This window comes from Lonchura striata, chromosome 22 (genome assembly GCF_050655825.1).
Source record: "Lonchura striata isolate lonStrDom1 chromosome 22, ASM5065582v1, whole genome shotgun sequence".
Classification (NCBI taxonomy): domain Eukaryota; kingdom Metazoa; phylum Chordata; class Aves; order Passeriformes; family Estrildidae; genus Lonchura; species Lonchura striata.
Genome location: NC_140724.1, coordinates 6367448 through 6391767, shown reverse-complemented (window position 1 = coordinate 6391767; position 24320 = coordinate 6367448). Strand labels below are relative to the sequence as shown.

Genomic DNA, 24320 nt, shown 5'->3' with positions numbered 1-24320 from the left:
CCTGAACCCGCCCTGAACCCGCCCTAAATCCGCCTTAAACCCGCCCTAAACCTCGCCCCGAGCCGCCCTAAACCCGCCGCGATCAGCCCTAAACCCGCCCCAAAAGCTGCTCCGAACCGCCCCCAAACCCGCCCCAAAACTGACGAGAATCGTCCCAAAAACCCGCCCCAAACGTGAGGGAAACCGCCCCAAAATCCGCCCCAAACCTGAGGAGAATCGTCCCAAAATCCGCCCCAAAACTGAGGAAAACCGCCCCAAAACCTGAGGGGAACCGCCCCAAACCTGAGGGGAACCGCCCCAAAATCCACCCCAAATCTGGGGGGAACAGCCCCAAAAACCCGCCCCAAAACCGGCCCCAAACCTGAGGAGAATCGTTCAAAAACCTGCCCCAAACAGGAGGGGAACCGCCCCAAAACCTGAGGAAAACCGCCCCAAAATCCGCCCCAAAACTCGCCCCGAAATCCGCCCCAAACCTGAGGGGAACCGCCCCAAAAACCCGCCCCATAACTGAGGAGAATAGTTCAAAAACCGCCCCAAAACCTGAGGAAAACCGCCCCAAAATCCGCCCCAAATCTGAGGGGATCCGCCCCAAAACCTGAGGGGAACAGCCCCAAAACCCACCCCAAAACCTGTCCCAAAACCCACCCCAAAACTGAAGAGAATCGTTCAAAAACCCACCCCAAACCTGAGGGGAACTGCCCCAAAACTGAAATTGTCCCAAACCTGCCCCAAAACCGCCAGAAATTGTCCCAAAACTGCTGAGAATCGCACCAAAATTGCCAGAAATTGCCCCAAACCCACTGAGAATCCCCCAAAACTCCTGAGAATTGTCCCAAAACTACTGAGAATCTCCCCAAAACCACCCAAAAAAATGTCCCCACATCTCCAGGACAATCCCAAAACTGAGAGGAATTGCCCTAAAACCTCCAGGACCACCCCAAAACTGCCGGGAATTGCCCCAAACCTGCCCCAAAATGGGGTGGGCTGACCCCAAAACTTGAAATATGAACATCAAGATTGAAAATTTGGGATGAAATAATGGGAAAACGGGGCTGAGCCCAAAACTGGGCTTCAAAATTTGGGATAAAATAATGGAAAATGGGGCCGAGTTCATCATTGGGGTATAAAGGGATGGAAAATTTGGGATGAAAATTTGGGAATTTGGGGCTCAGCCATCCCTGGGAATATTCCTCCCACTCGCACTGTGGGATTCAGCATCTCCTTCCCGAATACCCCCCCAAAAAAACCCCAAACCACGGATTTCCTGAAAAAAATAAAGTGTTTTTACATCTTTTAACTAATCCAGGTTTTCAGGATGGGAAAAAAATCAACAAACCCAAGACCAGGGGATGACAAGAACATCTTTATAGGAATCAAAATTAATTTAAACCAGGCGAAATAAATTAAAACATTAAATATTAACTTTCAGTGCAACATATACAGAAGACATGAGAGTAACCATGACTTAAAAAAAAAAAACCAAAACAAAAACAAAAAACCCCAAAACAAAAAACCCCAAAAAACAACCCCAAAACAGAGGGAAAAGCTCCGGGTTGGTTACTAAGGGGAGATGGAGGCTGTGCCTCCAGCCCGAGGAGGTTTCCTGGGATTTAAATTCATTTATTATTCATAAAAAGCCGGGATTTGACCCCAAAAAATGAGCCGGGGGTTTTTGTAGAAAAATAAATCCCCATCCTGGCGGGGGTTTGGGTTTAAATCCCGAAGATTTGGGGTTGAAAAATCCCGGGAAAACGACCCAAAAGTCGAGGGGAAACCCGGGAAAAGGCCGGGCAAGGGGGAAACGCCCCCAAAAAGGATCCAGAGCACGGGAGGGGGGAGGGGACGGGCCTGGGGGTCCCCGGGTGTCCCCGGATGTCCCCAGGGGTCCCCAGGTGGTCCCGGGTCTGTCACACACCTGTGGGGACGGGAATGGCAGCGGTTACAGCCCGGGGTGTCACCTGTCCCAGGTGTCCCCTGTGTCCCCAGTGTCCCCTGGTGTCCCCTCACCTGTCCCCTGTGTCCCCAGGTGTCCCCCCCCATCCCAGGTGTCCCCTCACCTGTCCCAGGTGTTCCAGATGTCCCCTGTGTCTCCTCATCTGTCCCCTGTGTCCCTTCACCTGTCCCTGGTACCCCCAGGTGTCCCATGGATGTCCCCAGGTATCCCCAGGTATCTCAGGAGTCTCGAGGTGTCCCATAGATGTCCCCAGGTGTCCCCAGGTGTCCCATGGATGTCCCCAGGTGTCCCATGGATGTCCCCAGGTGTCCCCAGGTGTCTCATGAATGTCCCCAGGTGTCCCTCACCTGTGTCGCTGTGGCAGCAGGACGCTCCCCCCTTGAGCAGCCCCCCCGGTTTCTCCTGTCACCCCCCAGGTGTCCCCAGGTGTCCCATGGATGTCCCCAGCTGTCCCCAGGTGTCCCGAGGTGTCCCATGGATGTCCCCAGGTGTCCCATGGATGTCCCCAGGTGTCCCTCACCTGTGTCGCTGTGGCAGCAGGACGCTCCCCCCTTGAGCAGCCCCCCCGGTTTCTCCTGTCACCCCCAGGTGTCCCATGGATGTCCCCAGGTGTCCCCAGGTGTCCCTCACCTGTGTCGCTGTGGCAGCAGGACGCTCCCCCCTTGAGCAGCCCCCCCGGTTTCTCGGGGCCGGCTCCGGGCTCGCGGCACCAACCGGGACAGGGACAGGGACAGGGACAGCGCTTCCGCAGGCGGCAGCAGCTGGGGACAGGGACAGGACATGGGGACACTGGGGACAGGGACATGGGGATATGGGGACACAGAGAATGGGGACAGGGATGGGAATGGGGACAGGGATGGGAATGGGGACACAGGAATGGGGACCCAAGAACAGGGATGGGGACAGGGACTGGGAGAGGGATGGGACAGGGAATGGGGCCAGGGAGTGGGGACACAGGGACAGGGATGGGGACACAGGGATGGGGACACATGGAATTGGGACACGGATGAGACAGGGAATGGGGACAGGGAATGGGGACACAGGGACGGGGATGGGGACACAGGGAATGGGGACAGGGATGAGACAGGGAATGGGGACACGGACAGGGATGGGACAGGGATGGGGACAGGGACGGGGACAGGGACGGGGCCAGGGCTGTCCCCAGGAGCTCCCCGGTGGCACTCACTGCACCAGGACGCAGACGGTGACGAGCAGCGCCGAGGCCACCACGGCCACCACCAGCAGGGCCGTGATGGTCTGCTTCTTCTGGGTGGCTGCCACCACGGCCAGCAGGTCAGCGTGCTCGCAGCGTGTCCCCACGTACCCCGAGTGACACCTGGGGACACACAGGGACACAGAGCAGGTCAGCGTGTCCCCACGTACCCCGAGTGACACCTGGGGACACAAAACAGGTCAGCGTGTCCCCACACACCCCGAGTGACACCTGGGGACACACAGGGACACAGAGCAGGTCAGCATGTCCCCACACACCCCGAGTGACATTGACCCCACAGTTTTGGGGTTTCCCCAGTGACCACACAGTTTTGGGGTGGGGATCTGGGGTGTCCCAGCCCCCTGAGCCCACATTTTGGGGTGTCCCAGGTTTGGGTACTCACACGCAGGCAGGTTTCTCCTGACCCCACAGTTTTGGGGTTGGGATTTGGGGCACTGACCCCACGGTTTTGGGGTCGGGGTTTGGGGTGTCCCAGCACCCTGACCCCACATTTTGGGGTGTCCCAGGTTTGGGTACTCACACGCAGGCGGGTTTCTCCTGACCCCACAGTTTTGGGGTCGGGATCTGGGGTGTCCCAGCCCCCTGAGCCCACATTTTTGGGGTGTCCCCGTTTTGGGGTACTCACACGCAGGCGGGTTTCTCCTCCTGCACCAGGAAGCGGCAGGAGCCGTGGAAGCAGAAGTGCCGGTGCGAGTCGGGGCACTCGTGGAAGTGCGACCGCACGGCCGCCGCCACCGGAGCTGCGGAAACCGCCCGGAGAACGGCGATGCTGGGGCATCCAACGCCACCGGGGGTCCCCGAAAAACGGGATCCCACCGGGGAGCAGCCCCCGAAAACGAGATTTCCCACCCTGAAAGATTTCCCACCCCAAAAAATTTCCCACCCCAAAAGGAGATCTCCCATCCAAAAAGGAGATTTCCCACCCCAAAAAGGAGATTTCCCATCCCAAAAAGGAGATTTCCCACCCCAAAAAGGAGATTTCCCACCCCAAAAGGGAAATTTCCCATCCCAAAAGGAGATTTCCCACCCCAAAAGGAGTTTTTCCCACCCCAAAGGGTGAGCAGAGCTGCTTTGGGGCTCATTTCACCCACCCCAAATCCCTCCCAGCCGGCTCCTGCCTCAACAATCCCTCAGGAATTTCCTAAAGAGCTTAAAAGGGCGGAGGAGGGAGCCCAGCCCGCTCCTGTTTCCCATTAAATCCCACAAAATCCCGTTCAGTCCCCCCTGGTTCGAATTATCCCCCGGAAGGGAAGATCCTGCTGGGAATGTTTGGGATCGAGGCACTTCCGACCCAGCCCCGGCTCCCCAGCCCCATTTAGGGCAGCCCCAAAAAGGGGATTAAACCCCGGGATGTGGGATGGGATTGGGATGTCCCTGTGTCCCCAGAGCTGGAAAATCCACCCTGGGATGTCCCCGTGTCCCCAGCTCTGGAAGAGCCAACCTCTGGGAAGAGCCACTCCCATCCCTAAAGGAGATTTCCCATCCCAAAAGGAGATTTCCCATCCCAAAAAGGAGATTTCCCACTTTAAAAGGAGATTTTCCACCCCAAAAAGGGATTTCCCACCCCAAAAATAGATTTCCCATCCCAAAAAGGAGATAGCCCACTTTAAAAGGAGATTTTCCACCCCAAAAAGGGATTTCCCATCCCAAAAGATTTCCCATCCCAAAAGTGTTTCTGGCCCCAGGAAGGAAAGGGATTTCTTTTTGGGACCAGAAACCCTTTATTTTTTGGGAATAAAACCCCTTTATTTGGGACCAGAGACCCTTTATTTTTTCGCACCAGAATCCCTTTGTTTTTGGGACCAGAAACCCTTGTTTTTTAGGACCAGAACCCCTTTTTTGGGACCAAACCCCTTTTTTTTTGTGGCCCGCTTTTCCCCTTGGAATTTGGGGCCAGGATCCCACCCGGGTCCCCGTTACCCCACCGAGGGGAGGGTTGGGGTGCCAGAAAACCCCAAAATCTCCCCAATTTTTGGGGTCACTCACCGCTCCGGCCGGCCGTGCTGTTGTCCAGCGCGTGGCACGCGGCCAGCAGGACACCTGGGGGGGGACACGGGGGTCAGCCACAAAAAAACCCCAAAAAACCCCCAAAAAACCCCACGGGGAGGATTTAAGGTGGACAAAACCACCCCAAAACGTTGATGGAAAATGCAGGAATTTGAAGGAAATGTTTAAGGAAACGTCTCAAGGGGGTTTTTGCTTTTTGGAGGAAAAATCGCCAAGATTTTAAAGGAAAATTCCTCACGATTTTAAAGGGAAATTCCCCAAGATTTTAAAGGAAAATTCCCCAAGATTTTAAAGGGAAAAAAACTCCAAGATTTTAAAGGAAAACTCAGAAATTCCCTGTAGGGGTGGAATTATGGGGTCCTGGCAGGAATGAACCCCCACCAAAGGAAACTTTGAGGAAAAATCTCCAAGATTTTAAAAGGAAAATCTCCAAGATTTTTAAGGAAAAAGAAGGAATTCCCTGTGGGGGTGGAGTTATGGGGTCCTGGCAGGAATGACACCTTTGAGTGACCCCTCGAAGTCCATCATTTTTTAAAGAAAAATTGCGGAATTATGGGGTGGAATTATGGGGTCCTGGGATTGACCACTTTCCTGGGATTGACTGCTTTCCCGGGATTTTCTCACAATTGACCAATTTCCCGGGATTGATTTTTCCTGGGATTGACCAATTTCCTGGGATTTTCCCAGGATTTTCCCAGGACTGACCAACTTCCTGGGATCTGACCCCGTTTCCCTCCCGATTTGGATCCAACGGCGCGGAAACGGCGGCGGGAGGGAGGCGGAGCCTGGGGCGGCGCGTCCGGCAGATCCCGGCACCACCGGATCCCCGGGATCCACCCAGGGACCCACCGGATCTCTGGGATCCACCCAGGGACCCACCGGATCTCTGGGATCCACCCAGGGACCCTCTGGAGCTTCGGGGATCTGCCACAGCTTTAGGGATACTCCACAGTCTCAGGGACCCACTGGAGCTTCAGGGATCCACCAGGGCTTCAGGGATTCACCACAGCCTCAGGAGCTTTAGGGATCTGCCGTGGTTTTAGGGATCCAGCACAAATCCAGGGATCCACCACAGCTCCAGGGATCCACTGGAGCTTCAGGAATCCTCCATGGCTTCAGGGATCCACTGGAGCCTCAGGGAACCTCCATAGCTTCAGGGAACCATTGGTGCTCCAGGGATCATCCATGGTTTTAGGGATCCACTGGAGCTTCAAGGGCCCTCCATGGCTTCAGGGAACCACTGGAGCTTTAGGAATCCTCCATGGCTTTAGGGATCCACTGCAGCTTCAGGGATCCCCCATGGCTTCAGGGATCCACCAGAATCTCAGAGATCATCCATGGCTTCAGGGATCCACGGGAGCTTCAGGGATCCTCCATGGCTTCAGGGATCCTCCACGGCTTCGAGGATCCACCGGCGTCTCAGAGATCATCCACAGCTTCAGGGATCCACTGGACCATCAGGGATCCTCCCCAGTTGCCCTGGTTTCTCGCAGCCCTCAGGAATTCTTCGCTCCCATCCCAGCCCTGCCCATTTTCCCACCTCGGGCCTTCTTCCGGGCTGGGTTTTTGGGAAGTGCGCCGCCACTGCCGGGATTCTGGGAATGGCTCATCCCGGTGGCATGGGTGGGCATCCATCCCCTGGCATCCCGGTGGGATCAGTGCATGTCCATCCCCTGGGCATCCCAATCCTGAGTGGGCGTCCGTCCCCCTGGGAATTCTGTTGGAATTAGTGGGTGTCCATCCCCTGGCATTCCATTGGGATCAGTGGGCATCCACCCCCCTGGCATCCCAGTCCTGAGTGGGTGTCCTTTCCCTGGCATCCCAGTCCTCAGTGTGTGTCCATACCCTGGGAATTCTGGTTGGATCAGTGGGCATCCATCCCCTGGCATCCTGGTTCTGGGTGGGCATCCATCCTCTGGGCATTCCGGTGGGATCATTGTGTGTCCATCCCCTTGGCGTTCTGGTTCTGAGTTGGCATCCATCCCTTGGGGAATTCCAGTTCTGGGTGGGCGTGCATCCCCTGGGCATTCCGGTGGGATCAGTGGGCATCCATCCCCTGGCATCCCTGTTCTGGGTGGGCATCCATCCCCTGGGCATCCCAGTGGGACCAGTGGGCATCCATCCTCTGGGCATTCCGGTGGGATCACTACGTGCCCATCCCCTTGGTGTTCTGGTTCTGAGTCCAGTTCTGGTTCTGGCATCCATCTTTTGGGAAATTCCAGTTCTGGGTGGGCATCAATCCCCATTGGCATTCCAGTGGGATCATTGTGTGTCCATCCCTGGGCATCCCAGTTCTGGGTGGGCGTCCATCCCCTGGCATCCCAGTGGGACCAGTGGGCATTCATCCCCTGGCATCCCTGTTCTGGGTGGGCATCCATCCCCATTGGCATTCTGGTGGGATCATTGTGTGTCCATCCCTGGGCATCCCAGTTCTGGGTGGGCGTCCATCCCCTGGGCATCCCAGTGGGACCAGTGGGCATCCATCCCCTGGGCATTCCGGTGGGACCAGTGGGCATCCATCCTCTGGGCATTCCAGTGGGATCACTGCGTGTCCATCCCCTTGGCGTTCTGGTTTTGTGTCCAATTCTGGTTCTGGCATCCATCTTTTGGGAAATTCCAGTTCTGGGTGGGCATCCATCCCCTGGGCATTCCATCTCCTCCGTTCTCCTCGTCAGCTCCTCTCCGTGGGCAGGTGGGAATCCCAGCCCTCATCCCCGATCCCGGCCCTCGGGATGTTTTCCGTGCCCGGGCCCTGCGTGGGGACACCGGGCACCCCCTGGACACTCGGACAGTCCTGGCTGGAGCCTTGGTGTGGGGCTGGACACTCGGACAATCCCGGCTGGAGCCTTGGTGTGGGGCTGGACACTCGGACAGTCCAGGCTGGAGCCCCGGCGTGGGGCTGGACACTCGGACAGTCCAGGCTGGAGCCCCGGCGTGGGGCTGGACACTCGGACAATCTGGCTGGAGCCCCGGCGTGGGGCTGGACACTCGGACAGTCCAGGCTGGAGCCCCGGCGTGGGGCTGGACACTCGGACAGTCCCGGCTGGAGCCCTGGTATGGGGCTGGACACTCGGACAATCTGGCTGGAGCCCCAGCGTGGGGCTGACCCAGCGCCGCTCGGTTTTCCAGCCCCATCCCACCCCGTTCTCCAGGATCACCGGGAATCTCTCCCTCCCGAGCCTTCCCACGGCGCTTCCAGCCGCTCCATCCCGCGAATTCCCAGCCGCGCTTCTCCGCTATCGCCGCGTCCATTCCCCGCTCCAAATTCCCTCCGGAGCCGCCCGGCCGCGATCCCCGCCGGCAGCCGGAGCGGTTCCCCCTCTCCTTCCCCGCATCCCGGGTGGATCCGCCGGGGCTCGGATCCCACCGGGAATGGGAATTCCCGGGAGCGGGGCGCTCAGACGGGCGGGGAACCGCGCCGGCACCGGAGAGAGCCCCGGAGCCACGGGAACGGGCAGCAGCGGCAGAGAACGGGACACGGGAGGACGGACACGGTGCTGGAGCCTCGGCAGCACCGGGACACGGCGGCCAAGCCCAGCCGCTTTCCCGGAGCGCCGCTTTCCCACCGGGACACCGGAGCTGCGGCGGGGGGACACCGGCGGGGACGGCGGGACAAAGCTCCGGGATGCTGCCCTCGCTCCCCCGGGAGCATCCCCGCTCCCGTCCCGGCATCGCCCCGCTGCAGCCCGCAGCGCCCCCGCTTCCCTCCCGCAACTCCAATTAGCCCCCAGCCCTAATTAGCCGCTCTAATTAAGCGCCTGACCGCGGCCGTACTCACGCGTCGCGGCGGAGGCGCCTTTCCCACAGGGAGCGAACTTCGGGAGCGCCCGCGCGGGGGAATTTAATGGGAATTTTTAACGGGAATTTTTGACGGGAATTTCGCCGCATCCCCGCGGTTCACGGAGCCGAGCCCCCGAACCCGCCCGCAGAGCCCCCCGAGCCCCGGCACCGGCGCTGCCCCCGGCGGGTCCGGCCGGGCGGGGGGCGCGGAGCCCCCGGGCCGAGCCCCCCGCACCTACCGAGGGCGAGCGCGGCCGGGCCGCCCGCCATGGCGGGGCTGCACCGGAGCGAGCGGGGCCGGGGCCGGGCCGGGCCGGGCGGGCGCTGGCGGCGGGGCCGAGGGCGGCTCCGCCCGGCGGAAATGGGCGGCACCGGCCCGGCCGGGGCGGGGACAGCGCGGGCAGGGCACCGCCGGACCGCCCCGGAGCCCGGGACGCACCCCCGGGACCCCCGGACACCCCCCGGGACACACCCCGGGACCACCCGGACACAACCCCGGGACACACCCCCGGGACCCCCGGACACAGCCCCGGGACCCCCGGACACCCCCCGGGACACAACCCCGGGACCACCCCGGGAGACACCCCCGCGACCCCCGGGACACACCCGCGGGACCCCCCCGGGACCACCGGGACACACCCCCGGGACACACCCCCGGGACCACCCGGACACCCCCCGGGACACCCCCCGGGACCCCCCCCGGGACCACCGGGACACACCCCCGGGACCACCCGGACACACCCCCGGGAGACACCCCGGGACCACCCGGACACAGCCCCGGGACCCCCGGACACCCCCCGGGACACACCCCCGGGACCCCCGGGACACCCCCCGGGACACACCCCCGGGACCGCCCCGGGACCACCGGGACACAACCCCGAGACCCCCGGACACCCCCCGGGACCACCCGGACACACCCCCAGGGCCCCACGGACACCCTGCGGGACCCACCCCCGGGACCTACCCCGGGACCCCCGGGACGCACCGCGGGACCACCCAAACACCCTGCGGGACCCACTCCGGGACACACCCCGAGACCATCCGGACACCCCCCGGCCATCCCCCGGGAACCCCGGGACCATCCGGACACCCCCCGGCCACCCCCCGGGAACCCCGGGACCATCCGGACACCCCCCGGCCACCCCCCGGGACCACCCAGACACACCCCTGGGACCCCCGGGACACAGCCCGGGACCACCCGGGACCCCCCAGGACCCCTCAGGAAACACCCGGGACACCCGGGACCACCCCTCCTCGGGACCCTCCGGATCCCCAGGGCACCCCATCACTGTCCCCCTCTGATGGGACCCCCCGGGACACCCCCGAGGTCCCCCGAACACCCCCAGCCGCGCAGAGGACCCCCCAGACCCCCTGAACCCCCCTATCCATGGACCCTCCAACACCCCTTGGACCCACCCCCCCCCCGGACCCCCCAACCCTCTGGACCCCCTGCCCTTGGTCCCCCTGGACTTGTCTGTGCCCCACAAGGACCTGCAGCCCCCGGAACCCCCAAACCTCCCCTAAAACCGGCCCTGGCCCCCCCGGGACCCCCACGATCCCCCCGGTGTGCAGTCCCTGCCCCTCCCCTGGTGCCACCCATGGGGGGACCCAGCCCCGGGTGTCCCCAGGGGATCCCCCCGCCCCTCCAAGGCTAAATTCTGGGGTCACCCTGTGTCACCCACATGGGGAGCCCTTGGCCCCAGCTCGGTGTCACCCCCGTGGAGGTGGGGGGGGGCAGGAGGGACCAGCACCCCCCATGTGCCTCCCTGCCCCCCGCCCGTGCCTCCCAGATTGCCAAAGTCCTGCCAGCACATCCTGTGTCATCCCCAGCTGCTGCTGATCCCAGCCTCGGTCATCCCGAAATCTGCAGGGCCACCACCCCGCTGATCCCAGCCTCGGTCATCCCGAAATCTGCTGATCCCACTATTGGTCATCCCGAAACCCATGGAGTTCCCACCCCGCTGATCCCACCCTTGGTCATCCCGAAATCTGCTGATCCCACTATTGGTCATCCCGAAACCCATGGAGTTCCCACCCTGCTGATCCCATCCTTGGTCATTCCGAAACCCATGGAGCCCTGACCCCACTGACCCCACACTCAGTCACCCCAAAATCTGCTCAGCCCGCCCTCGGTCACCCCAAAACCCACGGAGCCCTCGCCCCATTGATTCCACCCTTGGTCATCCCAATTCAGCCAGCAGTGACCCAAACCTGGCCGTGGTGACCCAAACCTGGCCAGCAGTGACCCAAACCTGGCCAGTGGTGACCCAAACCTGGCCAGCAGTGACCCAAACCTGGCCAGCAGTGACCCAAACCTAGCCGTGGTGGCCCAAATCTGGCCAGTGGTGACCCAAACCTGGCCGTGGTGACCCAAACCTGGCCAGCGGTGACCCAAACCTGGCCAGTGGTGACCCAAACCTGGCCAGTGGTGACCCAAACCTGGCCAGCGGTGACCCAAATCTGGCCAGTGGTGACCCAAACCTGGCCGTGGTGACCCAAACCTGGCCAGCGGTGACCCAAACCTGGCCAGTGGTGACCCAAACCTGGCCAGCGGTGACCCAAACCTGGCCAGTGGTGACCCAAACCTGGCCGTGGTGACCCAAATCTGGCCAGCGGTGACCCAAACCTGGCCAGTGGTGACCCAAATCTGGCCAGCGGTGACCCAAATGTCTGACCCGTGGAAGCCCCTGGGTGTGGGGCCAGGGGGGTTTGGGGAGGTCTGTGCCAGGCTGTGTGCCCCCCGTGTCCCCCCCGTGTCCGCGCCGTGGGAGCCGCTCCGAGCCCCGGGGCGGGGCGGGCCGGCCCTGCCGCCGTTCCCGTTCCCGTTCCCGTTCCCGTTCCCGTTCCCGTTCCCGTTCCCGTTCCCGTCCCGTTCCGTTCCGTTCCCAGGTGATAGCATCTCCCCTCGGCACTTGAAAGCGGCTCTTTGAAGGGACCGGCAGCGGCGCCTCCCGAACCCCAGCGCCCCACGAGCCCCGGAGCCCCGGCACCTCGGCCCCCCAAAATCCCCAAATCCCCCCGAGCCCCGGCACCTCGGCCCCCCAAAATCCCCAAATCCCCCCGGAGCCCCGGCACCTCGGCCCCCCAAAATCCCCAAATCCCCCCGAGCCCCGGCACCACGGCCCCCCAAAATCCCCAAATCCCCCCGAGCCCCGGCACCACGGCCCCCCAAAATCCCCAAATCCCCCTGGAACCCCGGCACATCGGCCCCCCAAAATCCTCCCGGAGCCCCGGCACCACGGCCAACATTCCTGACCCAGAAACCATTCCTGACCTCAAAAAACCTTCCTGACCTCAAAACCATTCCTGACCCCAAAAACCATTCCTGACCCCAAAACCATTCCTGACCCCAAAACCATTCCTGACCCCAAAAAAACATTCCTGACCCCAAAAACCATTCCTGACCCCAAAACCATTCCTGACCCCAAAACCATTCCTGACCCCAAAAAAACATTCCTGACCTCAAAAAACATTCCCGACCCCCACTGGTATTCCCAATCCCAAAAAACATTCCCGACTCCAAACAACATTTCCAACCCCAAGAAACATTCCTGACCCCCAAAAAACATTCCTGACCCCCAAAAAACATTCCTCACCCTAAAAAACATTCCTGCCCCCCTACCAACACTCCCAAGCCCCCAAAAATGGGATTTTGGGATTTATCCAGGCTGGAGAGAAGACCCCAGTTAATGGGAGAAATTGCCCAAAAAAATGGGATTTTGGGATTTATCCATGTTGGAAGGTGATACTTTGGACTCCTTCATGCAGGAACCAGTGGAAAAACCTGCCCAAAAATGGGATTTTGGGATTTATCCAGGCTGGAAAGTGACACTGCAGACCTCAGTAAATGGGAAAACCCACCCAAAAAATGGGATTTTGGGATTCAGGGGCTGCCAAACTCCCTCCGTGCCCCCACGGAGACGACTCCACCTCCCTGAGCCGTGCCGGGAACGCTCTCCTCGATCGGATTCTCGCCCCTCTCACTCTGCCCTGACTTCAATCCCTGATTTTTCAACGTGGCGACGAAAAAAAAAACCCTAAAAAAAAAAAAAAACAACCCAGGAAAAATGCCCCAAATCGCCGCGCTCCAGAACAAGGGCGCTGTGTGCCGGGATCCTGCGGCCGCTGTTGATCTTGGATGGGGCAGGGGAAACTGAGGCCCGGGGCTCCCCCGGCCCTTCCCTGCCTCGCACAATCCCAAATTGTCGCCGCCGGGATGGTTTTGGCTCCTCGGCGGGACCCGGGATCCGGGCGGGGAGCGGGGGAATAAATCCGATGTTATTCCCAGGGGCGGGAATTCTGCTGGCCTGGGAGCTCGGGATGATCCCGTTCCTGCTGCCCCACCCGAATTTTGGGGGTCTGACCCATCCTGGGAGGGCAGCAAGTCTGACATCTCCCCCATCCCAAATTTTGGGGATCCATCCTGGGATGGTAACATCTCCAGCATCTCCCCCATCCCAAATTTTGGGGGTCTGACCCATCCTGGGGCTGTTGATGGACAAGCAGCCCCTCCAATGTCCTTCTCATCCCAAATTTGGGGCTCTGACCCATCCTGGGGCTGGTTTTGGGAGGGCAGTACTTCTGATATCTCCCTCATCCCAAATTTTGGGGTTCTGGCTCATCCTGGGCCTGTTTTGGGCTGGGCAGCACCTCCACCCCACTAAAAGCGGGGCTTTATTGGGAATTTTTTCCTGGCTTTATCTCACAGCTCCTGTTTTTCCGCCGCCTTAAAAGGCTCTTTCATAGCTGGGATTTTCCCCGTGAATGTCCATTTTATTCCAATTTTTTTTTTTTTTTTACTTTCTTCCTTTCCTAAACATCTCCTCGGGGTTTTTCTCCCTTCCCACCCCTTTCCCCCGCTCCCCCTTTTTCTGTGGACGTCCCGTTTTTTGCCCCAAACCTCCATCAATGAAGGATTTTGGAGTGCTCCGAGCCTGGAGCTGCTCCGGGCTGGCAGCTCCCGGGAAAAAGTCAATATTGGCTCACTCAGCACCACGCTCCTCTCTCGGTGTTCTTATCCCTCTCCGGCAGCACGTCCTGGAGCGAGGCGGAATTCCCACCGGGAATCGGGCCGGGGCCGATCCCGCTCCGGCCGCGACCCCGCGGTGCCTCTGGCAGGTCCCTCTCGGGTGTTTTGGGGTTTCCCGGCTCTCCGCGGTCCTGGGGAGCCGCGTCCGGCCCTGCTGGGGACACTGGGGTCATTGAGCTGCACCCGCAGAGCACCCGGGCGGCCGCACGTCCAGCCGTGCCCTCAGAAACCCCAAATCCCTGCTCTGCTACTCCTGCTTCTGCTGGGGAACCCTCCAGGGCTTTGTGGTGGGACCCCAAACCCACATTCCAGTTCTCCTGCTGGGGAACTCTCCAGGGCTTTGTGGTAGGACCCCAAACCCACATTCCACTTCTTCTCCTTGGGAACTCTCCAGGGCTTTGTGGTGGGACCCCAAACCCACATTCCAGTTCTTCTCCTTGGGAACTCTCCAGGGCTTTGTGGTAGGACCCCAAACCCACATTCCACTTCTTCTCCTTGGGAACCCTCCAGGGCTTTGTGGTGGGACCCCAAACCCACATTCCAGTTCTTCTCCTTGGGAACTCTCCAGGGCTTTGTGGTGGGACCCCAAACCCACATTCCAGTTCTCTGGACACCCTCCCAGTTCATGTGGGATGTCCCTGATGTCCATCTGAGGTGTCCAGGGTTTTGTGTCAGGACCCCAAACCCACACCCCATTTCTCGGGACACCCTGCAGGCTCAGTTGGGCTGTCCCCACATCCATCCGAGGTGCCCAGGGCTTTGTGTTGGGACCCCAGACCCACACCCCAGTTCTCGGGGACCCTCCCAGCTCAGGTCCCCGCCTCCCCCGGGGCTCGGGAAGCCTCCGGGGGTCCCTCGCTTCTCCCCGAGCCCCGGAGCGGGCGGGGCCCGGCGCTGTCCGGCCCGGACAAAGCCCCGGAAGGCGGCGGCGGCAGAACAGAGGCGCTCAGTGCCGCTGCCCCGGGCAGGCACAAGGCTGGCACTGTCCCCAGGCGGGACCTGTTTGTCCCCGGGCCGCCTGTTCGTCCGGCGCTCCCATTGTGCGGCCCCGCAGGAGCTGAGTCAGCGCCGCGGCCCCGCTCCCCACGCGCGACCGCTCGGGAATCCGCGCCCACTGCGGGGCGCGGGGGATTGGCACCTGGGGGGGCATCGGGACCTGGGGGGCATGGGGAACTGGGGGGCATCGGGACCTGGGGGGGCATCGGGATCTGGGGGGCATCGGGAACTGGGGGGCATGGGGAACTTGGGGGGGTCATTGGCACTTGGGGGGACATTGGGATCTGGGGAGGGCATCGGGACCTGGGGGGGCACCGGGACCTTTGGGGGGCTTCGGGACCTTGGGGGGCATCGGGATCTGGGGGCATCGGGATCTGGGGGGCATCGGGATCTGGGGGGCATGGGGAACTGGGGGGCATCGGGACCTGGGGGGCATGGGGAGCTGGGGGGCATCGGGACCTGGGGGGTATCGGGATCTGGGGGGCATGGGGAGCTGGGGGGCATCGGGACCTGGGGGCATCGGGAACTGGGGGGCATGGGGAACTGGGGGCATCGGGATCTGGGGGGCATCGGGACCTGGGGGGCATGGGGAGCTGGGGGGGCATCGGGACCTTGCGGGGAAATCGGGAACCGGGGGGCATCGGGAACTGGGGGGGCATCGGGACCTGGGGGGCATGGGGAACTGGGGGGCATCGGGACCTGGGGGGCATCGGGATCTGGGGGGGTCATTGGCACTTGGGGGGACATTGGGATCTGGGGGAGCATCGGGATCTGGGGGGCATCGAGACCTGAGGGGGCATCGGCACCTGGGGGGCACCGGGATCGGGGCGGGGCATTGGCACCTGGGGGTGACATCGGGACCTTGGGGCGACATCGGGACCTTGGGATGGTAGCTCGAGGATGGCACTTGTAGCCCGGGGATGGCACCGGTAGCCCGGGGATGTCACCGGTAGCCCGGGGATGGCACCGGTAGCTCGAGGATGTCACCGGTAGCCCGGAGATGGTACCGGTAGCTCGGGGATGGCACCGGTAGCTCGGGGATGGCACCGGTAGCTCGAGGATGGCACTTGTAGCCCGGGGATGGCACCGGTAGCTCGGGGATGTCACCGGTAGCCCGGGGATGTCACCGGTAGCCCGGGGATGGCACCGGTAGCCCGGGGATGGCCCCCGCAGCTGGCGATGGCGCTGCCAGCACCCGAGCCAGGAGATTTGGGCCGTTCCCAGCCCCTGCGGGCGGCACCGGCGCCCCGGGGTGCGGCGGCAGAGCCGCTCGGGCCCGGCGATGGCGCACGGAGCTCTCCCCTCCTTCCCTCCCCGGGAGCGGGGCAGGACGCCCGCGCCGCCTCCCACGGGAACGAGCGGAGGCCGGGGAGCCGCGGAGCCACGCGTGACTCAGCCCCGGGCGCGGCAGGAGCGGCCCTGCCCGGGAGGGGCACAGGCAGAACAGGTCCCGGCGCTCCCGCAGCTCCTCCGGGGAGCGGCGGAGCGAGGCCCCGGAGCTGCGGCCGAGGTTCCCAGGCGCTCGCAGATCCCGCAGGTCTCGCACGGCTCACACCTGCGCTTCCCCGCGGAAACGCACCCGGAGGGGGAGGCTGCGAGCTGCTCCCCAGCCCGGCAAGGTCACGACAGCGCAGCCGCTGCCGCCGGACCCCAAACCACCCCAAAAATCTGGTTTGGGCTCCTTGTGGGGCAGGGAAGAGCCACCAGAACCCAAACCACCCCACAGCTCCGGTCTGGGCTCCTCATGGGGCAGGGAAGAGCCACCAGACCCCAAACCACCCCAAAACTCTGTTTTGGGCTTGTTATGGGGCAGGGAAGAGCCACCAGACCCCAAACCACCTCACAGCTCTGATTTGGGTTCCTTGTGGGGCAGGGAAGAGTTACCAGACCCCAAAACACCCCAAAACTCTGGTTTGGGCTCCTCATGGGGCAGGGAAGAGCCACCAGACCCCAAACCACCCCAAAACTCTGTTTTGGGCTCCTTGTGGGGCAGGGAAGAGCCATCACTGCCCCTCTGCCAGATGGAAATCCGGGAATTCCGTGTCCCCTCTCTCGGTGTCGCTGCTCCGGGCAGCCCTTGGTGACCCCACCGGGGACCCTCTGGCAGGAGGTGGCACCACGAGGATCCTTTCCAAAGGGAACGAGGAGCCGCCCCCTCCATCCCCACTTCGACCCCCGAGGGTGACACCCAGGGGACAGGGCAGGGGACAGGACAGGGGACAGGGGACAGGACAGGGACAGGATAGGGACAGGACAGGGGACAGGATAGGGGACAGGGCAGGGACAGAGCAGGGGACAGGGCAGGGGACAGGATTGGGACAGGGGACAGGGCAGGGGACAGGGGACAGGGCAGGGGACAGGGCAGGGGACAGGGGACAGGGCAGGGACAGGGGACAGGGCAGGGACAGGACAGGGACAGGACAGGGACAAGACAGGGGACAGGATAGGGGACAGGATAGGGGACAGGACAAGGGACAGGGCTGGGACAGGGGGCAGGGGACAGGACAGGGACAGGACAGGGACAGGACAGGGACAGGACAGGGGACAGGACAAGGACAGGGGACAGGGGACAGGGCAGGGACAGGGCAAGGACAGAAGGCGAGGGGACAGGGGCAGGGGACAGGGCAGGGGACAGGATAGGGGACAGGGGACAGGGCAGGGACAGGGCAGGGACAGGGGACAGGATAGGGGACAGGGGACAGGGGGCAGGGGACAGGACAGGGGGCAGGGCAGGGACAGGACAGGGGACGGGGACAGGGGACAGGGGACAGGGGACAGGGCAGGGACAGGGCAGGGACAGGACAGGGGACAGGATAGGGGACAGGACAGGGGACAGGATAGGGGACAGGACAGGGGACAGGGCTGGGACAGAGCAGGGGACAGGATAGGGGCCAGGGGCCAGGGCAGGGCCAGGGGCCAGGGGACGGGGACAGGGGACAGGGGACAGGGGACAGGGCAGGGACAGGGCAGGGACAGGACAGGGGACAGGATAGGGGACAGGACAGGGGACAGGATAGGGGACAGGACAGGGGACAGGGCTGGGACAGAGCAGGGGACAGGATAGGGGCCAGGGGCCAGGGCAGGGCCAGGGGCCAGGGGCCAGGGGCCAGGGCAGGGCCAGGGCAGGGACAGGACAGGGGACAGGACAGGGGACAGGGGCAGGGGACAGGGCAGGGGACAGGATAGGGGACAGGGGACAGGGCAGGGACAGGGGACAGGGGACAGGGGACAGGGGGCAGGGGACAGGGCAGGGGACAGGATAGGGGCCAGGGGCCAGGGCAGGGCCAGGGGCCAGGGGCCAGGGGCCAGGGCAGGGCCAGGGGCCAGGGGACAGGACAAGGACAGGGGGCAGGGCAGGGACAGGACAGGGGACAGGATAGGGGCCAGGGGCCAGGGGCCAGGGGCCAGGGGCCAGGGGCCAGGGCAGGCCCGGTCCCGGCCGTGCCAGCGCGGCGCTCCGGGCACGGCCGGAGCACAAACATTCCTCCGGGCAGAGCCGGGCCGGAGCCGCACTTTGCCCCGGCGACAACACTGAGGCGATTCTGCTGCGCTGCCAAACAAATCCGGGCGCTGGGACGGCGCCAGCGCTGGAACATTTCGAGTGCCAGGAGCGGCGCGGGCACAGCCCGGAGTCACCGGAGGGGACAAACCCGGCGGCGATGCCACCGCCGCCGCCAGGACCGTGCCCGCCGGGCGCTGCGAGCGGAGGACGGCGCTGGAGCGAGGAGGGGAATGGGGCAGGGAGCAGGGATCGCTTTTCGGGGGATTGCTGCTGTTTTGGGGTCGTGTCGCAGATGTCGCCAGAAGGGACAGTCCCCGTGCCAGCTCTGTGCTGGTTTCTCCTGGGCGCACCGAGCTCCTCATCCTCATTTCCCCGTCACGGAAAAGGCACCGGGAGCGTTTCCCCGCCGGGAGGGAGCGGAGCCGGAGCTGCGGAGCCCTCGGGGCGCGCCCTGCTCGGTGTGGGCAGGCTGGGGAATCCTCTGCAGGCAGCCCCCAAAACCCGGGAATCAGTAAAAACCAGGGTAATAACGATCAATTATAACAGTGCGAGGAATCAGGAGAATAATGGAATAAGAATCAGAATAACGCAATTATTGATGACGATGATAATAATGATAGCAATAACGCTAATAATAATAATTTTTCTTCTCCATCACGCCAAGAAACTCGATTACAAAGCTCTCCACACTCACGGCAGCTCTGTGCCGGTTCCCAGGGATGCCAGCCCTGCTCGGATCCCAATCCAAGCCCCCGTCTCCGCCCGAATCCCCCCGCGGCCGCCCCGCCGCCCCTCACCCCGCTCCGGCTCAAAGGCAGCGCAAAGAACCAGGAGAGCAAAATTCCAGCCGGAGCATCACAAAGGCGGCTGACGTCGGGGAGGCGGAGGGCTCCGGGCCAGCAGAAGGGAAGCTGTGTTCGGAAAATGACAATTTCTGTCTAGGAAAGGCGGCTCTGAAAGGAGCCCTTCTGCAGGAGCCGGCGCGGAACAAGAAAAGCCTTTGAACGGCTCGGCCGGCGGCCAGCCCGCCGAAAAAAAATCCATGGACACGGATTTCTCCTGGCTCGGGAAACATCCCGGCACGGGGGGGATCCTGGAATCGTGCCCTGCTCCTGCTGGAGCCGGCAGAAAGGTGCCGATCCAGCGGGCGCAGCGCCGGGATCGCGGGGAGAACCGGAGAGAAATATTAAAAATAAAAGGAGAAAATCCCGATTTTCCCACATGCTCCTTCAGCCAGGGATTTTGGAATGTTTGTCCTGAGAGGAAATAACTCCAAGTTGTGCCAGGGGAGGTTTAGGTTGGATTTTGGGGAAATTCCTCCATGGGATATTGGGGAAATTCTCCATGGAATATTGGGAAAATTGTCCGTGGGATATTGGGGAAATTCTCCATGGGATATTGGGGAAATTCCTCCATGGGCTATTGGGGAAATTCCTCCATGGGCTATTGGGGAAATTCTCCATGGGATATTGGGGAAATTCTCCATGGAATATTGGGAAAATTGTCCGTGGGATATTGGGGAAATTCTCCATGGGATATTGGGGAAATTCCTCCATGGGATATTGGGGAAATTCCTCCATGGAATATTGGGGAAATTCTCCATGGGATATTGGGGAAATTCTCCATGGGATACTGGGGAAATTCTCCATGGGAAGGGCTCTGCAGCCCTGGCACTGCTGCCAGGCGGGGTTCCCATTCCTGGTGGGATTTAAGGGTGGATGTGGCACTTGGGGACATGGCCAGTGGTGGCCCTGGCCGTGCTGGGGGAGGAGGTGACCTCAGAGGGCTTTTCCAGCCCTGGTGATTCCATGATCCCGAACGATTCCACGATCCCGGAGGATTCCCCGGGCTGGAAAACCCTTTTTAAATTTTTTATTTAGTTTTTTTTTTTGGGTGGCAGCTCCAGCCGGGAGGGTGGTGCCACCTCCTGGCATTCCCGGCCTTCTCCCGCCGGAGCCGCGGCGCTGGAGGATGCGCAGCCCCGCCAAGGGAAACTGAGGCACGGAGCGAGGGAATCCTCCTGGCGTGGAGCCCAAATCCCTGGCATTCCATGAAAATCCCTGCTGGATCTCTCGGCCGGCTCAGGGAGAGAGGATCAGGCTCCGAGGGGGCAGCTCTGCATCACTTAAATCCCAAAATAAGCTTTTTTTTTTTTTGGATCTCTGAATCCCGTCCTGCCAGGGCGTGGACCATGATGGTGGCAGGGACACCTCCCGCTATCCCGGCTTATCCCAGCCTGGCCTTGGGCACTTCCAGGGATTCAGGAATTCCATCCCAGCCCCTCCCCATCCCCAGAGCCAGGAATTCCTTCCCAAAATCCCATCCAACCCGGCTGTCTGGCAGTGGGAAGCACAGGATGGGGAATGGGTTGGGAGCACTCGTGAGGATGAGGACGCCGAGCCCGAGCTGTCCTTGCCCTTTGTCCTCCCGCAAACTCCACAAAAATCGGTTTTTTCCATGTTTTTCCGGCACTAGAGGGCTGCAGAGACCTGCGCTTGGCTCCAGCTCCTGAAGGAATACGGGAACCGCGGCTGCGGGCATGGGGTTGGATTTCCTCTCCTGGAAGGAGGATTTGGGATTTTGGGGTGCAGGGAAACGGGAGGGAAGGGAAGTTCTGTTCCTAAATCCCAAACCAGCCCGGCTGGTCCCCAGTGCCTGCCCAGAGCAGCGTTCTGGTGGGATCTGAGCATCACCCAGGACAGGACACCCCAGTCCCCCTGGAAAACTCACCCTGGGTTTGATCTTTGTACATTTAAGGGGACAAAAGTGGTGGTGGTAGTGGGGGGGGAAGGAATAAAGCTTTTCTTTTTTTCTTTTTCCTTTTTTTTTTTCTTTTGGCGTGTAAATGAATCCCATTTTGGCGCTGACTGCTGTCACAGAATTCACGAAATCTCAGAATTCACAGAATTCACAGAATCACCAGGGTGGAAGGGATGATCTTCAAGATCATCCATCCAACCCAGACCCAACGGCTCAACTCAACCCTGGCACCAAAAGAGAAAAAACCGGGAAAAAAAGGAAAAAGGCTTTTTTTGGCATGTAAATGAATCCCATTTTTGGCACTGAGTTCACAGAATTCACAGAATTCATGGAATTACTGGGTTGGGAGAGACCTTCAAGATCATCGAGCCCAACCCAACCCCAACACCTCAACTCAACCCTGGCACCCAGTGCTACATCCAGGCTTTGTTAAACACACCCAGGGATGGTGACTCCACCACCTCCTTGGGCAGAACATTCCAGAACTTCATCACTTTCTGTAAAAAACTTCTTCCTAACATCCAACCTCCTGTCCTTCCAGTGGGAAGCTCCTGTGGGGTCACTCCCCTGGAATTTTGGCTCCTCCTGAGGTTTCAGGAACCTTCAGCCGCATCCTCGTGGTTGTTTCGGTGCTTGAGGGTCTGCCAGGATCTTTCCTCCAGCACCACTTCCCTAAAAGCCTCCATCCCACACATTCCTTGGAATCCCCTTCTTCTTCCCAGGGATCGTGGAGTTCCAGACTGGTTTGGGTGGGAAGGGACCTTAAATCCCACCCAGTGTCACCTCCACCACGGCAGGGACACCTCCCCCTGTCCAGGGTGCTCCAACCTGGCCTTGGACACCTCCAGGAGCACCACACCTTCCCTGGGCAACCTGCTGCAGCTCCTCACCAAAAAAAAATATCCAAATTTTAACCCAAATCCTGAGGGAATTCGACCCTCAGGGCCCAGCACCAGTAAGGGAGGACACAGCAGGTGAGGGCTGTGAGGGCTTTGGACACTCTCAGGAGCTCCTTCTCCTAAAACCTCCCAAATCCCACCTGAGCAACCTCCAGCCCTTTCTCTCCTTGGAAAAATTGATTTTATCCAGGTTTTTTTTTTCCAGCAGGTGGCAGGGAGAGACCGGGGAAGCAGGAAGGGATGAGGAGGTGTGGGACCCCCGGGAGCACCTCGGCAGAGGGAATGGGTTCCTGCAGGAATTTATTTGGAATTTTATGCCTCTGGAGCAGAAAAAGAATTTTTTTGGCTCTGCCTGAGGCTCAGGTTGTTGCAGAGCAAAATAATGTGGAATTATGGAATCATTTTGGTTGGAAAAGGCCTCTGGGATCGTTGATTCCAATCGTCCAGCACTGCCAAGGCCACATCCATGGTTAAATCCCCCCAGGAATGGGGACTCCACCCCAGTCAGGCCTGGACAATTCTTTCCATGAAGAATTTCCCTTAAATCCAACCCAAATTTCCCCTGGCACAACTTGAGGCCGTTCCCTTTTGTCTTCATGGAATCGTGGAATTATCCTCTTTAATCAATGAACAAATTAATCAATTTATCCCTCTTTCTCCCAGATGTAGTTAAAAATGAAAATTCACTTTAAAACCTCTTGGGAGGGCAGGCTATAAAATTCCCCCCCAGTCTCGCGTGGTTTTATCCCATAATTTGCATTTTGGAAAGGGAAAAAGCAGCTTTTCCACAAGGCTCCCGCGTACAAATCCCAATTTGTTGCTTTCCATCAGGCCAAAACGCTCACTCCACTCCAGGTGCCTTAAAATTAAGAAGCTCCAGGTTTAAAGCAAGGAGAAAACTGGCAAGAAACCATCCCTGGATTCGTTCTAGGCTTGAAAAGCCCTGATTTAATTAATCTCCCTTCATCAGGAGCATGGAGCCAGTGTCTAATTGCGAGCTCGGTTGTCCAAGTGGTTGAGGAGTGGCTGGGGATGGAAGGGAGGGAAACGAGGCAGTGACGGATGCGGGGATTTTTGGAATTTTGGGAGCTCTGTCTCGTTGAGTCTTCTCGGGAAGCGGTTGGAAATCGGCTGCGAAGTCGTAAAAGGAAATTAAAAGACATAAAAACCCGGTTGAGGAAACGGGGAAAAGCCTGCGTGGAACGGGAGAAGTGGAGAGGAGCTGGGGAGCGGGGAGGAAATGCCTTGGAGGATGTTTAAATGTCCCGGGAAAACAGGGAAGGGAATCTTGGGATGGGTGGGGTGGGGAAGGACCTTAAATTCATCCCATCCCGCAGGGACGCCTCCCACGGTCCCAGCGTGCTCCAGCCTGGCCTTGGGCACTGCCAGGGATCCAGGGATCCCAGCTGCTCTGGGAATTCCATCCCAGCTCCTCTCCCAGTATTTCTTCCTAAAATCTAAACCTGCACATGGAATCGTGGAATGCTTTGGGTTGGAGGAGACCCCAAAGCCCATCCAGTCCCAGCACGGATCCCACACTTTCCACTGTCTCAGGTGGCTCCAGCCTGGCCTTGGACACTTCCAGGGATCCCAGCTGCTCTGGGAATTCCATCCTGGCTCCTCACCACCCTCAAAGGAGGGAATTCCTGCCCAAAATCCCATCTAAACCTGCACATGGAATCGTGGAATGCTTTGGGTTGGAAGGACCCCAAAGCCCATCCAGCCCCACCATGGTTCCCACACTTTCCATGGACCAGGGAACTCCAACCTGGCCTTGGACACTTCCAGGGATCCTAGCTGCTCTGGGAATTCCATCCCAGCTCCTCACCACATTCAGAGCCAGGAATTCCTCCCCGATATCCCACCCCATTCCCTCTGGCCGTGGGAAGCCATTCCTGTGTCTGTCTGTCCAGGCTCTTTCCAACTGTCTGTCCCCAGCTGCCAGAGCCTGGAAACTCCAGCATGACCGACTGAGAGCTGGGATTGTCCAGCCTGGAGCAGCTCCAGGGAGAGCTCAGAGCCCTGCCAGGGCCTGGAGGGGCTCCAGGAGAGCTGGAGAGGGGCTGGGGACAAGGATGGAGGGACAGGACACTGGGAATGGCTTCACAGTTATGGAGAATGGGATCTGATGGGATATTGGGAAGGAATTCCTGGCTGTG

The 24320-nt window shown here is 60.7% G+C and overlaps 2 protein-coding genes across 3 annotated transcripts; one reads left to right on the top strand and one right to left on the bottom strand.

The window, feature by feature from the left end:
• Nucleotides 1-1350: 1350 nt before the first annotated feature.
• Nucleotides 1351-9331, bottom strand: TGFA (transforming growth factor alpha). 2 transcript variants are annotated; one of them, XM_085559250.1, is made up of 6 exons: nt 9215-9331; nt 5175-5228; nt 3814-3928; nt 3141-3290; nt 2537-2715; nt 1351-1904 (listed from the first exon to the last, which is right to left on the bottom strand). In XM_085559250.1, the coding sequence occupies exons 1-6, from the start codon at nt 9243-9245 to the stop codon at nt 1624-1626; spliced, it is 810 nt and encodes a 269-aa protein (XP_085415376.1). In that variant the 5' UTR covers nt 9246-9331; the 3' UTR covers nt 1351-1623. The 2 variants fall into 2 exon arrangements, with proteins under 2 accessions (XP_085415376.1, XP_085415377.1); XM_085559251.1 differs by having other exon boundaries at nt 1351-1915; nt 2585-2715.
• Nucleotides 9332-15719: 6388 nt separating this feature from the next.
• Nucleotides 15720-22194, top strand: LOC146765609 (uncharacterized). Its single transcript, XM_085559245.1, has 2 exons — nt 15720-19025; nt 19167-22194. The coding sequence occupies exon 1, from the start codon at nt 16141-16143 to the stop codon at nt 17638-17640; it is 1500 nt and encodes a 499-aa protein (XP_085415371.1). The 5' UTR covers nt 15720-16140; the 3' UTR covers nt 17641-19025; nt 19167-22194.
• The last annotated feature ends 2126 nt before the right edge of the window (nt 22195-24320 follow it).